Source organism: Thalassophryne amazonica, chromosome 1 (genome assembly GCF_902500255.1).
Source record: "Thalassophryne amazonica chromosome 1, fThaAma1.1, whole genome shotgun sequence".
Lineage (NCBI taxonomy): Eukaryota > Metazoa > Chordata > Actinopteri > Batrachoidiformes > Batrachoididae > Thalassophryne > Thalassophryne amazonica.
This window is the reverse complement of record NC_047103.1, coordinates 5,536,260-5,553,893: the sequence shown is the minus strand read 5'-3', so window position 1 is coordinate 5,553,893 and position 17,634 is coordinate 5,536,260. Positions and strand designations below refer to the sequence as shown.

The 17,634-nt window shown below is 44.4% G+C and overlaps 1 protein-coding gene across 6 annotated transcripts in view; it reads right to left on the bottom strand.

Moving 5' to 3' along the window:
• tnikb (TRAF2 and NCK interacting kinase b) overlaps positions 1–17,634 on the bottom strand; it is a 92,474-nt gene that overhangs the window by 50,367 nt on the left and 24,473 nt on the right. For 5 of the 6 annotated variants that reach the window (XM_034187349.1, XM_034187564.1, XM_034187418.1 and 2 more), the window contains exons 6-14: positions 17,298–17,388; positions 16,638–16,768; positions 11,050–11,104; positions 10,803–10,881; positions 10,505–10,680; positions 5,670–5,736; positions 5,113–5,311; positions 4,869–4,985; positions 1,888–1,974 (exon numbers count right to left, since the gene is read on the bottom strand). In XM_034187349.1, coding sequence (XP_034043240.1) covers positions 1,888–1,974; positions 4,869–4,985; positions 5,113–5,311; positions 5,670–5,736; positions 10,505–10,680; positions 10,803–10,881; positions 11,050–11,104; positions 16,638–16,768; positions 17,298–17,388 — 1,002 coding nt within the window. The remainder of the gene's footprint in view (positions 1–1,887; positions 1,975–4,868; positions 4,986–5,112; positions 5,312–5,669; positions 5,737–10,504; positions 10,681–10,802; positions 10,882–11,049; positions 11,105–16,637; positions 16,769–17,297; positions 17,389–17,634) is intronic. The other variant, XM_034187487.1, reaches the window with a different exon arrangement.

The window sequence follows — 17,634 nt, the reverse complement described above, 5'->3', positions numbered from 1 at the left end:
CGTCCCAAGAAAAACAAACAGAAGAAGACTAGAGCATGCGCATAAGTCGCGTAAGAGCTAATCTGTAGCACCAAAAGCTACAGCTTTCCAACGCAACACAGAGTAAAATAAAGCCTTTTAAGAGACAGAGGGTTCATGCTGATCATCTGAAACAGACTGACTGCGCATTTAAAGAGAAACTGACTCCATACGGTACATGCAACGCAAACGGCACTCGCCTTTGCCTCGTCAGGACTCCAAACATCAGATATCAAAGTTCAGAGCCCGTTGTGTGTGTGTCCCCCCCCCTCAAAAAAAAAAGAAAAAAAAAAAAGCTGCCAGTACTCACAAACGTACTTAAACATCCTTGTTTCAGCATTTTAAAGAGACGTGGGGGGGGGGGCCCTTCATGTACTGTTTTGAGAACGGAGCGCATTTCTGAAAATAAATAAAAGTACTTCATTTAGTCATGTTTGAAGTCAGTTTGGGTAAATCGTCGCACCCCTCCAAGGGACCAGTATTTCACAGACTGTGCTCACGTTCACATGCAGCCTGACTGACTGACTGAGGACACTGACCGCCTGCGCTTACAGTCCGGTGTCAGGAGCTCAGCGCTGAGCTCCTGACACCGGGAAAGATCCAAAACTTGTAAAAATGTGAAAAAATAAATAATTATCCAGGAAAACAGAAAGGGACACACTAAATTTGACAATTTGTGTGATGATGCGGTGACATTGTGCCACCTGGACTGGTGATGTTTAAAAATGCAAAAGGTTTTTTTTTAACCAATTACTCGATTAATTGCCAGATTGATAGAATACTCGATTACTAAAATAATCAATAGCTGCAGCCCTATTTGAGTCCAAGTCTGACAACCAGACAGTAAGATGGGAAACACCAGGACCCTGAAGACTTGGACCTTCATTCTACTGCAAATGTATCAGCATCAACAAACACCCCAAGACCCAGAGACACGAACCACCACGCCGAGATCATCAGAGATCTGAAATAGACGAGAAACAGACTGTGACGCCACAAAAATCGTTTTTAACCAAAAATGCTACATTTTGACTGTAAATAGGAGCATTTTGCTCCTATTTTTCAGTAAGGGGGGGCTAAATGTCTCAGTGCTAATGCAGCCAGCAGAGGGCGGTATATCTCCACATCAAAACATGACCATAAATGGGCAGCATGTCATGTAAAAAAAAAGAAAGAAATAAACAAAACTCTGACTGTGTGACAACTGGAAGCACCGAGACGATCCGCTCATTTAGTTTTCGCGGTGTGATGGCGGTTCTGATGTTTATCTGTGTGAATGACTGAAACCTCAGTCCAAATCAAGATGTGAAAACTGATTCTGATGTCATTTTTCTGCAAGATTCCTCAAAAATATAAAAAAACTTCAAGAGTGTTTTTGTTGACAACTTTGATTTGCATAAAGCTGAAGGATGAAACAGATTAACCACCAGGGGGCAGATTAGGATGAATTCCTCTTTTTCTTCTCCTCAATGTAGAGCAGCAATCAAACCACCACTCACTATAAATCACTGCTCATTAAACAGAACCTATGTGATGTCATAAAGCCAACAGATGCTTTCCAGACGCTTGTTTTCCCTGTGTGTGTGCGCGCGCAGCATTGAGTGCGTTTAATGGCGTGTTTGTTGTTACTGAAAAGGACGATGGCGCAGGGGTTAAAAATGTCACTTTAAAGTGTGTGACATCGTTTCTCCGAGCCACCAGGTGTTCATGGGCTCAGTATTGATCGCATATCGATCGCCCTGAAAAAGTAAACAATCGACTGATGTGCTCCGCCCACCACTTCCTGGTGCCTGTACCGTTTCTAAAGTGGCGGTTGTCATGGAAACCTTCGTGGCTGTTGCTAAAGTGGGGTGTTTGTGCGTCAGTTACCAGCAGTAGCGCCTGCTCCTGCAGGAGCTGCTGCTGCAGGATCTCCAGCTGCCTCTGCTCCTCCTCCAGCTGTCTGCGGATATACTCCTAACCAATCACAGCCCGGGACAGCAGCACAGCCAGCCAATCAGAGCCCAGCCAGCCAGGAGAGAAGTGACATCACCACAGGAGAAAAAAGAAGGAAGGGAAAAGAACGGAGGAGGGGGGAGAACAGAGAACAGATAAAAGTAGAAACAGTGCAAAGTTGAGCAGGTTTAAGGGATTAAAGCAGCTTTACTGAAGCTGGAATGTAGAAAAGGAAGCCGTTTAGCAGGTTAGCATGGTGCTAGTGTCGCATCGGGTTAGCATGACGAGGAAGAAAACACTAAAGCTGGGCAGACACTGTACGATATTTTCAGTCGTTGTACTCGGCTCCAGCTCCAACTGTGCGACAAAACCGCACGGTGTCAAAGTTCAGAGGGCACGATTCATGTTCTCACACTGTACGGCCCGATGCTCTGATACGATCTGACTGCTCACATTGTACGTTCAAAAACCACACGTCGGACTCATGTTTCCGGAAGCAAAACGTAAACAGAAACTTTTTTTTTTCTTTTTTTTTCCAAACTTTATTTACATTTCTTATTTTTACAAAAACTCTCAATGGGAGACATCAAAGTAAAAAAAACAAACAAAACAATCCAAGACTTTAAATGAGTTGAAGAATAATGGGGAAAAAGAAACAGAAGCTGCTCTCCCAAAGAGATGATCACTGTTTATGCTCTCTGCTGTGTTTGCACAGGCGCAGCGTGAGAGGCGCTTGTTACGCTGCTTCAGCAGCGGGACACCCTCACGACGGCCGACCAGAATATCAAACAGGTTTGATTTTCATCCGACCATACGATCGCCGATCAGGAGGTGGTCGTGAGAGGTTAAATGCAGCTCGTTACTCCATGTATACTGCACGATGCAGGACGCACGATTAAGCTGAAACTCGGTGTGATCCAAAAAATTCTTGCACAAGCGAAAAATTGGCTGAAAAAGGGCCAAAACTTGCACAGCGTAAACCCAGCTTTAGAGAGAAAAATGAGAAGAGAACTGCATCACGCCAGGAACGTGCAAACATGCAAATTCCTGCTCGGTGGCGTAGTTCATAAATATCGAATGCCAAAAATTTGGGTTGCATTATAATATTCTAACATTACCCGATGAGCTAAAAATATATATTAGAAATACATAGTAAATAAAAAATGTTAAAAACATGAGCTCACCAACCTTTGTTTGTTTGTTTTGTTGCTAGATACACACACGCAAGCTAGCAAATATGAATCCATCCATCGTCTACCGCTTAGTCCATTTTAAGGGTCGCGGGGGTCTGGAGCCTATCCCAGCAGCCATAGAGCGCGAGGCGGGGTACACCCAGGACACGACGCCAGTCTGTCTGTCGCAGGGCCACAAACAAACAAACACAGACACACCCACACACACACACACACACCTATGGACAATTTAAAGATTCCAGTCCACCTAACCCGCATGTCTTTGGATGTGGGAGGAAACCCACACAAACACGGGGAGAACATGCAAACTCCACACAGAAAGACCACGGGAATTGAACCCATGACCTTCTCGCTGTGAGGCAACAGTGCTAACCACTAATCCACCGTGCTGCAAAGATGAATGAATTGGCATATTTGTGACTGGTCTTGGTCATCATCCAGGTTATTGAGTTAGTGATTACTGAAAGACACAAAGCTCATCTTTGAGTTACGCTGCACGCAATGTACCTCACAGTGTGAAGCAGGAACTCAAAATCAGTGTGTTTGATAAACAAAGTGGGAAAAAACACGGTTTCCTCGCGGTGTGTTGTGTTGGTTTGGTACGAACAACAAACGTGTCACTTAACCGAAGAAACAGAAAAGCCAAAAAGACGCAAGAGGCACGTTAATGTTTCAGAGGTCGGAAGACTGGTTTGGGCTAAACTAGCTCTCTAACTAGTTCACTCACTACCTGGATATCAACTTATCAACCTGTAAAAGCTAAAATGTTAGCAATATATTAAAACTGACAGCAAGCTAGAATGATATATTTTATTGAATTCAAAGTTTTGCAAATAATATTGAAAAGAACTTCAGATTTTCCCAAAAATTTCTCCTGAAATGTTAACATGATGTTTCGTTATGAAGCGAGTTCCGAAGCGTCACATCTGTTCCCTTTCTAACTCTGCATTTTTATGTATTTTAGTTTTTAATTCCCACAGTAAGGCAGCATGGTGGCTTAGTGGTTAGCACTGTTGCCTCACAGCGAGAAGGTCGTGGGTTCAATTCCCGTGGCCTTTCTGTGTGGAGTTTGCATGTTCTCCCTGTGTTTGCGTGGGTTTCCTCCGGGTGCTCCGGTTTCCTCCCACATCCATGCGGGTTGGTGGATTGGACTCTTTAAAATTGTCTGTAGGTGTGTGTGTGTGTGGGTGTGTCTGTGTTTGTTTGTCTGTTTGTGGCCCTGTGACAGACTGGCGTCCTGTCCTGAGTGTACCCCACCTCGCGCTCTATGACTGCTGGGATAGGCTCCAGCAACTGCAACCACTGATTGGACTAAGCGGTAGAAGATGAATGAATGAATGAATTCCCACGGTAGAATTACCTTAACTATAATTTTAAAAAACTCTTTAAAAAGTCATTGCGTTAAGTTGATAATCTAACTTCAGAAAAAATATCTGGACACGTCTGTGACTCAGTGAATAATTTAACATTGTACAGTTAAAAAAACTGTAAAGAGTAACGTAATGATTAAAAAGGCTTTTAATGTGTTCAATATGAATATAGGATCCTGAAAAAAAGATGTTTTAGGTCATAGTTAAATTTGATGTTTCAGTGATGGGTTTTTTTTTTTTTTTCTTGTTTGGGGTTAACAAGGTGAACTCCAGCCAATCAGCCGATCAATAATCATGGATGACTTTAGAGGTCAGCGGAGAAGCCACGCCCACCTGGATGACACCTGCTTACCTGCTCTCGTTCCGCGTGCCTCCGCTCCTCCTCCCTGCGGAGCTGTTCCATCTCTTCGTATCGCCTCCTCTGCTCGCGCTCCTGCTGCTTCCTCAGCTCGCGCTCTCGACGCTGTTGCTGTAACAAAGAGTTTATTCTCCATCACTGCATCCGGGAGACGATGCGTTTTAACGACATGTCTCATTGCCCCCCCCCAACCAATGGGCAGACTTTTATTGTGAAGGACATGCAGGACCCTAGCTACCTCCTCCAGCCGTCGCCGCTGCTCCTTCTGCTCCTCGATGCGTTTTTGCCTCTCGGCCAGTAGTTGGCGCTTGTGTTCCTCATTCTGCTGCTGCTCCAGCTGCTGGCGGCGGATGGCCTCTGACCTCTCCTTATTGGCCAGCTGCAGACGCAGGAAGTCCCGCCTTAGAGTGGATTCCCCCGGAATGTTGATGATGGAGCTGGAGGACAACCAATCAGAGGAGAGTACAGAGCAGAATTAATCATCTGCAAATGCATCCATAAAAGGTCAAATTAAGTTACTCTGAGGATTCATCATCAGCGGAACCAAATATTAATAACTTGTTCTTTAAAGTTGCTCTAATAAATAAACAGAAATAATACACAATAAAACTAAACTCAGGAGTACTCATGAAATACTAGTACTAGTAGCAGGACTAATACTAAAGGTAGTATCAGCACTAACTGTAGGGGATGTGGGACCAGTAGTACTAATTACAGTAGTAGTTGTAGTACGTGTGGCAGCAGATAACAGCAGAAGTATCAGCAGTACTATTGTGGTATTTGCAGTAATCGTACCTGGGCTCTCCCACATCCCTCTCTTCATCCTCTTCCTCACTTCCACTGTACTCGTACTCTGTCTCATCTGAGGAGGACACACACACACACACACACACACACACACACACACACACACACACACACACACACACACACACACACACACACACACACACACACACACACACACACAGAGTCAACATTCATGTTTTAAAAATAACTACAGTGAGTAAAATAAGTATCGAACACGTCACCATTTTTCTCAGTAAATATACTTCTAAAGGTTCCACCGACAATAATCTAAAGAATCCACACATGCAAGGAAACCAAAACACTCTGACCTTTACTTCTTTCCATTGATTTTCTGTTGGGTTCCCGCCAGCTGATTGGCTGAACCATTCTAGCAGCTTTATTTTCATTCTCTTATGCCACGTTCACACCGCACGACACGCGACGCCACAAATTCACGTCTCTCGCCTGGCGATGGACGCGCCACCAACGCGCGGTGTGTCGCTCTGCTTTCGCTGCAAAAATTCACCCCAGTGCGTCATCAAATAGGAGGAGGAGCTTCCATTCCGCTCGCCGTCAAGTCAACATGCCAGATCTTGATCACACGGAGCAAGTTGCTGTGCTCTATTTGTTGTGGAAAGCTGACAAACGTCACCAGCGGCGCCGTCCCTGGGTTCACAACATCCTCATGATACGTTCCCAATTCAGGGAGTTTCATTATTTGCTGCAGTAGCTGCGTCTGGATGACGACCACTTTCAGCAGTACTTCTGCCTCTCCAGGACCCAATTTGAGGACCTCCTGTCCCGTTCACGCGCTCACATGTGATTTAAAAAAAAAAAAAACTGCCTGCTGCTGCAGTTCCTCACTCTCCCCTCAAACTCTGTCATAATTGTGTTATAAACCAGTCACCATTTGTTTTATTATACATCTGTGTAGTTAATAAAATTATCTCACGGACGATTCATTCGCGCGCGCATGAAAACAAAAAAGTGGCTGCTGTCGCTGCTGCTGCTCGCTCTCCCCTTAAACTGTCATAATTGTGTTAGAAACCAGTCACCATTTGTTTTATTATACATCTGTGTAGTTAATAAATAAAATAATCTTCACAGATGATTTGTTCACGCAAGCAAGTGAAAAAAAAACTGACTACTGCCGCTGCTGCTCACTCTCCCCTCCAACTCTGTCATAATTGTGTTATAAAGGACAAAAGGGACATAAGTCCTGCTCACAGGCTGGCTGCCAGAGACAGGACATGTTCACATCAAGTATAAACTCCAGACATCTCCACGTCACTACATATCCACTCCCTGATTGGTCATTGTGATGCGACAAGACGAAAAAGTTCCGATTTTTCAACTTTGGGAGGGCGACACGACACGATATTGCGCCACAAATGCGCCAATCGCTCAAAACCGCTTCATTCGCGTCACATCGCGTGGCTTGAACTTTTGTGGCGCCACAACGCATCCTTCCATAGGGATTACATGGCAACCTGTCACCGCCATCTGTCGCTTGTCGTCCGGTGTGAACGTGGCATTAAACCATCTGAGAGTTTCCTCGTCTGTGTGTTTGAGATCATTGTCTTGCTGAAATGTCCACCCTCATTTCATCTACATCATCCTGGAAGGTTTTTATCAAGAACATTTTTCCGCTCAACCTTCCTTCAATTATGTGACGTTTGTCAGTGCTGCATGCTGAAAAACAGTCCTACACCATGATGTTCCACCTCCAAACCTCACTGTTGCTGTGGTGTTTTTGGGGTGACGTGCAGTTACATTTATGGTGTGTATCATGGCATCCGAAGAGTTCAGCTTTGGTCTCATCTAACCAGACTTTTTTCTCCCTGAACCATCTGATATTAATATGCACTGATAAGGGGCAGGATTGCTTTCTAATTACTGACAGATTTCAAATGGTGTCTTGGTTTTCCACACCCTTTTTTGCACCTCCCTTTCTTCAAGTGTTCAATACTTTTCTCTGTGTCATTTCACATTATTACACATAACTTAATTTATGGACATTATAGTTTGATTTCTTTATATGTCTGTATTACTTGGGTTGTTACCGACATCTGGTGAAAATTTCATGTAAATAGCACCTTCAGAAATAATATTTACTGAGAAAATGTGATGTTTTCAGTACTTATTTTACCCACTGTATGCAGATGTTCACCACCACCTCAAGTTGTCTGAAGCAGTCTGCAGCTGTCTGTGACTGTCTGAAGCAATCTGTGGCTGTGTAGAGAAGTTGGCAACTGTCTAAAGAAGTCTGCAACAGTGAGAGTCAGTCTGCAGCTGTCTGAAGAATTCTGCAACCGTGAGAAGCAGTCTGCAATTGTCTGAAGAAGTCTGCAACCATGAGAAGCAGTCTGAAGCTGTCTGAAGCATTCTGCAACCATGAGAAGCAGTCTGGAGCTGTCTGAAGCAGTCTGCAGCTGTCTGAAGCAGCCTGCAACTGTCTGAAACAGTTTGCGACTGTCTGAAGCAGTCTGTGACTGTCTGAAGCAGTCTGCAATTGTCTGGAGTAGTCTACAGCTATCTGAAGCAGTGTGCAGGTGTCTGAAGCAGTGTGCAGCTGTCTGAAGCAGTGTGCAGGTATCTGAAGCAGTCTACAGCTATCTGAAGCAGTGTGCAGGTATCTGAAGCAGTGTGCAGCTGTCTGAAGCAGTCTACAGCTATCTGAAGCAGTGTGCAGGTATCTGAAGCAGTCTACAGCTATCTGAAGCAGTGTGCAGCTATCTGAAACAGTGTGCAGCTATCTGAAGCAGTGTGCAGCTGTCTGAAGCAGTCTACAGCTATCTGAAGCAGTGTGCAGGTATCTGAAGCAGTCTACAGCTATCTGAAGCAGTGTGCAGCTGTCCGAAGCAGTGTGCAGCTGTCTGAAGCAGTGTGCAGCTATCTGAAGCAGTGTGCAGCTGTCTGAAGCAGTGTGCAGGTATCTGAAGCAGTCTACAGATATCTGAAGCAGTGTGCAAGTGTCTGGAGCAGTCTACAGCTATCTGAAGCAGTGTGCAGGTATCTGAAGCAGTCTACAGCTATCTGAAGCAGTGTGCAGCTATCTGAAGCAGTGTGCAGCTGTCTGAAGCGGTCTACAGCTATCTGAAGCAGTCTACAGCTATCTGAAGCAGTGTGCAGCTGTCTGAAGCAGTGTGCAGCTGTCTGAAGCAGTCTACAGCTATCCAAAGCAGTGTGCAGCTGTCTGAAGCAGTGTGCAACTGTCTGAAGCAGTCTACAGCTGTCTGAAGCAGTGTGCAGCTATCTGAAGCAGTGTGCAGCTGTCTGAAGCGGTCTACAGCTATCTGAAGCAGTGTGCAGCTGTCTGAAGCAGTCTACAGCTATCTGAAGCAGTGTGCAGCTATCTGAAGCAGTGTGTAGGTGTCTGAAGCAGTGTGCAGGTGTCTGAAGCAGTCTACAGCTATCTGAAGCAGTGTGCAGCTATCTGAAGCAGTGTGTAGGTGTCTGAAGCAGTGTGCAGGTGTCTGAAGCAGTCTACAGCTGTCTGAAGCAGTCTACAGCTATCTGAAGCAGTGTGCAGGTGTCTGAAGCAGTCTACAGCTATCCAAAGCAGTGTGCAGCTATCTGAAGCAGTGTGCAGCTGTCTGAAGCAGTGTGCAACTGTCTGAAGCAGTCTACAGCTGTCTGAAGCAGTGTGCAGCTATCTGAAGCAGTGTGCAGCTGTCTGAAGCGGTCTACAGCTATCTGAAGCAGTGTGCACGTGTCTGAAGCAGTCTACAGCTATCTGAAGCAGTGTGCAGCTATCTGAAGCAGTGTGCAGGTGTCTGAAGCAGTGTGCAGGTGTCTGAAGCAGTCTACAGCTGTCTGAAGCGGTCTACAGCTATCTGAAGCAGTGTGCAGGTGTCTGAAGCAGTCTACAGCTATCTGAAGCAGTGTGCAGGTGTCTGAAGCAGTCTACAGCTATCTGAAGCAGTGTGCAGGTGTCTGACGCAGTCTACAGCTATCTGAAGCAGTATGCAGGTGTCTGAAGCAGTGTGCAGGTGTCTGAAGCAGTGTGCAGCTGTCTGAAGCAGTCTACAGCTGTCTGAAGCAGTGTGCAGCTGTCTGAAGCAGTCTACAGCTATCTGAAGCAGTGTGCAGGTGTCTGAAGCAGTCTACAGCTATCTGAAGCAGTCTACAGCTATCTGAAGCAGTGTGCAGATGTCTGAAGCAGTCTACAGCTGTCTGAAGCAGTCTCCTCTATCTGAAGCAGTGTGCAGGTGTCTGAAGCAGTCTACAGCTATCTGAAGCAGTGTGCAGGTGTCTGAAGCAGTCTGCAGCTATCTGAAGCAGTGTGCAGGTGTCTGAAGCAGTCTACAGCTATCTGAAGCAGTGTGCAGCTGTCTGAAGCAGTGTGCAGGTGTCTGAAGCAGTGTGCAGGTGTCTGACGCAGTGTGCAGGTGTCTGAAGCAGTCTACAGCTGTCTGAAGCAGTGTGCAGCTGTCTGAAGCAGTGTGCAGGTGTCTGAAGCAGTCTACAGCTGTCTGAAGCAGTCTCCTCTATCTGAAGCAGTGTGCAGGTGTCTGAAGCAGTGTGTAGGTGTCTGAAGCAGTGTGCAGGTGTCTGAAGCAGTCTACAGCTATCTGAAGCAGTGTGCAGCTATCTGAAGCAGTGTGCAGCTATCTGAAGCAGTCTACAGCTATCTGAAGCAGTGTGCAGGTGTCTGAAGCAGTCTACAGCTATCTGAAGCAGTGTGCAGCTATCTGAAGCAGTGTGCAGCTATCTGAAGCAGTCTACAGCTATCTGAAGCAGTGTGCAGCTATCTGAAGCAGTGTACAAGTGTCTGAAGCGGCAGTGTGAAGCTGTCTGAAGCTGTGAGGTGAGTCCGCGTGGCGCTGCTCCGCCCTCACCCCTCTCGCCCCGCCTCTTCTTGGTGCGGTCGATGTGGTCCTTGAGCTGGATGCGGACCTGCCGCTCGTTGGGCAGGTCTCTGATGAACGGGTGTTTGAGCAGCTGCTCCGTACTCGGTCTCTGGCTGTGACTCTTCACCAGACAACTTTCTATGAACGACTGGAACTTCTTCGACCTGAAACAAACCAAACCAATACTTTGAATTTAAACTCGGTTCCACAGACTTCCACTCTGGAAGAACGGCGTGAAAACTCCGTGAGGAACGCCAGCGAGTTGTACCGCAGCGTGGAGACTCACCACTTCTTAGACTTGAGTCTGGGGGCGGGGTTTCTGGGGATAAGGAAGAGTGCTCTCATTGGATGCATGTCACACAGGGCTGAGGATGTGAGACAGGAAAGGAGAGGAAAGGAAACAAGGAAAGGAGAAAATATGAACAGAAGCCAACAATAAATTAGAAAAATGAATGTCTTGGGGAAAAAAGTAAGAATGGAAGGAAACAGATTTCAACTTTTAACTTTAATAAGAGAAGTATTGCGTGTCTTACGTGGAGCGCCCTCCGCCATCTCTACCGCCGTGATGCCCAACGACCACAGATCGCTCTGCAGGGACACAAAACATTTCACGTTTTATACGAACGTCAATACTTTGCAATAAGTTGCACACTTCAGGAAATACGCTGAATCCACTTTTTAAAAGCTGCAACACGGAGAGACAATTTCCCGCCTGGGGGGCGGGCGCGGGCCCTAATGGCATCCCAAAGCAGGCAGATCCTTCCTCAGACGTCCTGCAGGGATTCATCCTTCAATCAATCAATCAATCAATTTTTTATATAGCGCCAAATCACAACAAACAGTTGCCCCAAGGCGCTTTATATTGTAAGGCAAGGCCATACAATAATTATGTAAAACCCCAACGGTCAAAACGACCCCCTGTGAGCAAGCACTTGGCTACAGTGGGAAGGAAAAACTCCCTTTTAACAGGAAGAAACCTCCAGCAGAACCAGGCTCAGGGAGGGGCAGTCTTCTGCTGGGACTGGTTGGGGCTGAGGGAGAGAACCAGGAAAAGACATGCTGTGGAGGGGAGCAGAGATCAATCACTAATGATTAAATGCAGAGTGGTGCATACAGAGCAAAAAGAGAAAGAAACACTCAGTGCATCATGGGAACCCCCCAGCAGTCTACGTCTATAGCAGCATAACTAAGGGATGGTTCAGGGTCACCTGATCCAGCCCTAACTATAAGCTTTAGCAAAAAGGAAAGTTTTAAGCCTAATCTTAAAAGTAGAGAGGGTGTCTGTCTCCCTGATCTGAATTGGGAGCTGGTTCCACAGGAGAGGAGCCTGAAAGCTGAAGGCTCTGCCTCCCATTCTACTCTTACAAACCCTAGGAACTACAAGTAAGCCTGCAGTCTGAGAGCGAAGCGCTCTATTGGGGTGATATGGTACTACGAGTTCCCTAAGATAAGATGGGACCTGATTATTCAAAACCTTATAAGTAAGAAGAAGAATTTTAAATTCTATTCTAGAATTAACAGGAAGCCAATGAAGAGAGGCCAATATGGGTGAGATATGCTCTCTCCTTCTAGTCCCCGTCAGTACTCTAGCTGCAGCATTTTGAATTAACTGAAGGCTTTTTAGGGAACTTTTAGGACAACCTGATAATAATGAATTACAATAGTCCAGCCTAGAGGAAATAAATGCATGAATTAGTTTTTCAGCATCACTCTGAGACAAGACCTTTCTGATTTTAGAGATATTGCGTAAATGCAAAAAAGCAGTCCTACATATTTGTTTAATATGCGCTCTGAATGACATATCCTGATCAAAAATGACTCCAAGATTTCTCACAGTATTACCAGAGGTCAGGGTAATGCCATCCAGAGTAAGGATCTGGTTAGACACCATGTTTCTAAGATTTGTGGGGCCAAGTACAATAACTTCAGTTTTATCTAAGTTTAAAAGCAGGAAATTAGAGGTCATCCATGTCTTTATGTCTGTAAGACAATCCTGCAGTTTAGCTAATTGGTGTGTGTCCTCTGGCTTCATGGATAGATAAAGCTGGGTATCATCTGCGTAACAATGAAAATTTAAGCAATACCGTCTAATAATACTGCCTAAGGGAAGCATGTATAAAGTGAATAAAATTGGTCCTAGCACAGAACCTTGTGGAACTCCATAATTAACTTTAGTCTGTGAAGAAGATTCCCCATTTACATGAACAAATTGTAATCTATTAGACAAATATGATTCGAACCACCACAGCGCAGTGCCTTTAATACCTATGGCATGCTCTAATCTCTGTAATAAAATTTTATGGTCAACAGTATCAAAAGCAGCACTGAGGTCTAACACAACAAGCACAGAGATGAGTCCACTGTCTGAGGCCATAAGAAGATCATTTGTAACCTTCACTAATGCTGTTTCTGTACTATGATGAATTCTAAAACCTGACTGAAACTCTTCAAATAGACCATTCCTCTGCAGATGATCAGTTAGCTGTTTTACAACTACCCTTTCAAGAATTTTTGAGAGAAACGGAAGGTTGGAGATTGGTCTATAATTAGCTAAGATAGCTGGGTCAAGTGATGACTTTTTAAGTAATGGTTTAATTACTGCCACCTTAAAAGCCTGTGGTACATAGCCAACTAACAAAGATAGATTGATCATATTTAAGATCGAAGCATTAAATAATGGTAGGGCTTCCTTGAGCAGCCTGGTAGGAATGGGGTCTAATAAACATGTTGATGGTTTGGATGAAGTAACTAATGAAAATAACTCAGACAGAACAATCGGAGAGAAAGAGTCTAACCAAATACCGGCATCACTGAAAGCAGCCAAAGATAACGATACGTCTTTGGGATGGTTATGAGTAATTTTTTCTCTAATAGTTAAAATTTTGTTAGCAAAGAAAGTCATGAAGTCATTACTAGTTAAAGTTAATGGAATACTCAGCTCAATAGAGCTCTGACTCTTTGTCAACCTGGCTACAGTGCTGAAAAGAAACCTGGGGTTGTTCTTATTTTCTTCAATTAGTGATGAGTAGAAAGATGTCCTAGCTTTACGGAGGGCTTTTTTATAGAGCAACAGACTCTTTTTCCAGGCTAAGTGAAGATCTTCTAAATTAGTGAGACGCCATTTCCTCTCCAACTTACGGGTTATCTGCTTTAAGCTACGAGTTTGTGAGTTATACCACGGAGTCAGGCACTTCTGATTTAAAGCTCTCTTTTTTAGAGGAGCTACAGCATCCAAAGTTGTCTTCAATGAGGATGTAAAACTATTGATGAGATACTCTATCTCACTTACAGAGTTTAGGTAGCTACTCTGCACTGTGTTGGTATATGGCATTAGAGAACATAAAGAAGGAATCATATCCTTAAACCTAGTTACAGCGCTTTCTGAAAGACTTCTAGTGTAATGAAACTTATTCCCCACTGCTGGGTAGTCCATCAGAGTAAATGTAAATGTTATTAAGAAATGATCAGACAGAAGGGAGTTTTCAGGGAATACTGTTAAGTCTTCAATTTCCATACCATAAGTCAGAACAAGATCTAAGATATGATTAAAGTGGTGGGTGGACTCATTTACTTTTTGAGCAAAGCCAATAGAGTCTAATAATAGATTAAATGCAGTGTTGAGGCTGTCATTCTCAGCATCTGTGTGGATGTTAAAATTGCCCACTATAATTATCTTATCTGAGCTAAGCACTAAGTCAGACAAAAGGTCTGAAAATTCACAGAGAAACTCACAGTAACGACCAGGTGGACGATAGCTAATAACAAATAAAACTGGTTTTTGGGACTTCCAATTTGGATGGACAAGACTAAGAGACAAGCTTTCAAATGAATTAAAGTTCTGTCTGGGTTTTTGATTAATTAATAAGCTGGAATGGAAGATTGCTGCTAATCCTCCGCCCCGGCCCGTGCTACGAACATTCTGGCAGTTAGTGTGACTCCGGGGTGTTGACTCATTTAAACTAACATATTCATCCTGCTGTAACCAGGTTTCTGTAAGGCAGAATAAATCAATATGTTGATCAATTATTATATCATTTACCAACAGGGACTTAGAAGAGAGAGACCTAATGTTTAATAGACCACATTTAACTGTTTTAGTCTGTGGTGCAGTTGAAGGTGCTATATTATTTTTTCTTTTTGAATTTTTATGCTTAAATAGATTTTTGCTGGTTATTGGTAGTCTGGGAGCAGGCACCGTCTCTATGGGGATGGGGTAATGAGGGGATGGCAGGGGGAGAGAAGCTGCAGAGAGGTGTGTAAGACTACAACTCTGCTTCCTGGTCCCAACCCTGGATAGTCACGGTTTGGAGGATTTAAGAAAATTGGCCAGATTTCTACAAATGAGAGCTGCTCCATCCAAAGTGGGATGGATGCCGTCTCTCCTAACAAGACCAGGTTTTCCCCAGAAGCTTTGCCAATTATCTATGAAGCCCACCTCATTTTTTGGACACCACTCAGACAGCCAGCAATTCAAGGAGAACATGCGGCTAAACATGTCACTCCCGGTCTGATTGGGGAGGGGCCCAGAGAAAACTACAGAGTCCGACATTGTTTTTGCAAAGTTACACACCGATTTAATGATAATTTTAGTGACCTCCGATTGGCGTAACCGGGTGTCATTACTGCCGACGTGAATTACAATCTTACCAAATTTACGCTTAGCCTTAGCCAGCAGTTTCAAATTTCCTTCAATGTCGCCTGCTCTGGCCCCCGGAAGACAATTGACTATGGTTGCTGGTGTCGCTAACTTCACATTTCGCAAAACAGAGTCGCCAATAACCAGAGTTTGATCCTCGGCGGGTGTGTCGTCGAGTGGGGAAAAACGGTTAGAAATGTGAACGGGTTGGCGGTGTACACGGGGCTTCTGTTTAGGGCTACGCTTCCTCCTCACAGTCACCCAGTCAGCCTGCTTTCCCGCTGCTCGGGATCTGCCAGGGGGTAACTAACGGCGGCTAAGCTACCTTGGTCCGCACCGACTACAGGGGCCTGGCTAGCTGTAGAATTTTCCACGGTGCGGAGCCGAGTCTCCAATTCGCCCAGCCTGGCCTCCAAAGCTACGAATAAGCTACACTTATTACAAGTACCGTTACTGCTAAAGGAGGCCGAGGAATAACTAAACATTTCACACCCAGAGCAGAAAAGTGCGGGAGAGACAGGAGAAGCCGCCATGCTAAACCGGCTAAGAGCTAGTAGCTACGCTAAGCTAGCGGATTCCTAAAAACACGCAAAGTGAATAATGTGTAAATAATTTAGAGGTGATTCAGCAGAAGGAGTGCTTTAGTTAAGGCACGTAAAGATTACACTGGGAAACAAATCGTAATCTAGATAACTAGATCAATCTAACTGCACAGATTAAACAGCTAACAGATACAGAAAAACACCGCTGTGCTCCGGAACAGGAAGTGATACAATACCGCAGTGAGAGCCAACCACCAGTAGAGGCCTTCTTCACATTAATAACACCTACAGGGGGCGCTCTGTAGATGGGCTCCAAAATTACCCAAATTTGCCAAAGATCAATCCATGGAGACAGGACCAAGGTCACCAGGGTCAAAGGTCAAAATTTGGACACCCCTCCAATTTAAACAATCCTTGGCACACATGTCAGCGGATTCCAGAATTATCCTGACAAGGTCAACCAAAGGTCATTCATTCAGATAAAGGCTAAGGTCACTGGGGTTAAAGGTCAGACTTCCATCTGGTTGTGAACTGTGTTGTTTACCAGGAAATTCTCTCTGAAACACAGTGACCATATCAAAGTACTCAAATTATCCACCAGATCCACTCCAACAGTCCAAAAGGAATCCTATATAAAAATAAGAATAAATCTAAATCCTTAATATCCATCAGGATTCTTACAAGATTCAAACAGGAACCATCTAACAGTGCGACAGGAATCCTATAAGGTGTTCATCAATAGGATTTCAACAGGAATAAGTCATTCCCATTTCTCATAGAATTCCTACTGAAACCTTAAAGAAAGTCTTCTGGACTTTTTGAGTTGGGATGAAGCTCAGACTTTAGTGTCTTCATGCTTCCAGTCACAGAGGAACACAGCTGCCAAAAAACAAAAAACACTCAGTTATGTTCTGTGAGCGCTGTGTGTGCGCTTTGCATTTACCTTGAAGTCATACGTGGCGTCGGGGTTCTCATCGCAAGCGATGACCTCAGGGGCCATCCAGTACGGTGTCCCGATAAACGTGTTCCTCCGACCCACCGTCCGGTCCAACTGAGCACTCACACCAAAGTCCACTGCACACACACAACAACACTGATTCAGAGGTCAGAAAGTCAAACAATTTAGTCAAACCTTAGTTTTTGTTTTTTTTTTACATTAAAAAGATAAAAAGACAACTTTCTCTTAAGGTGATTAAAAACTCCTTTTTTTGATATGGAGAATTTAAAATGATGTCATAGTCCAAAATCTGTGGCTTTGTTTTTATATGAACCAAAGCTTCTCTTCATTTACTTTTTTTTTCAACAAACGTTGATGTCAGTGACAGAATTATAGAATTAAACGTCATCTGCATAGAGTGACAGCGGACACTATGATTGGTCCATTTGTGAGTAAATTTGATTTAAAAAAATCACTGTGAAAATTCACTCATTTAGTTGTCTGGCTAACAAACAAACAAACAGCTGCAGGTAAAAATGTGGCGGCTTTAAAAACAAAAACCTTCTTGTCCTGCGCAACCAGTCAGGTCTGTGTGTACCTCATGATGATGTCACACAACACACACGCCTCCTCACTGCCTCACAGTGGTGTGTGTGTATGTGTTACCTAATTTAACCTCCGCATTTTCCGTCAGCAGCACATTCTGGCCCTTAATGTCCCTGTGGATGACTTTGTGCTGGTGGAGATGTGTCAGACCCTGAAGATACACAAACACGACACAAGGAAGGCGTTGTCAGTACCAAAAAAAAAAAAAAAAAGAAACATTTTTTTTTTTAAATTTTGAAAAACTAGCAGACACGATCATCCCGCACAGGATTCAAATGATTCTTCTCAGATAGTTGATTATATCTAAAAGCTGAGTTGCAAGCACATTCCCAAAGTCCAGTGTTCTACTTTGATGCATATCTGCCACCTGCTGGACATGTCTGGGATTGCTGCAGGG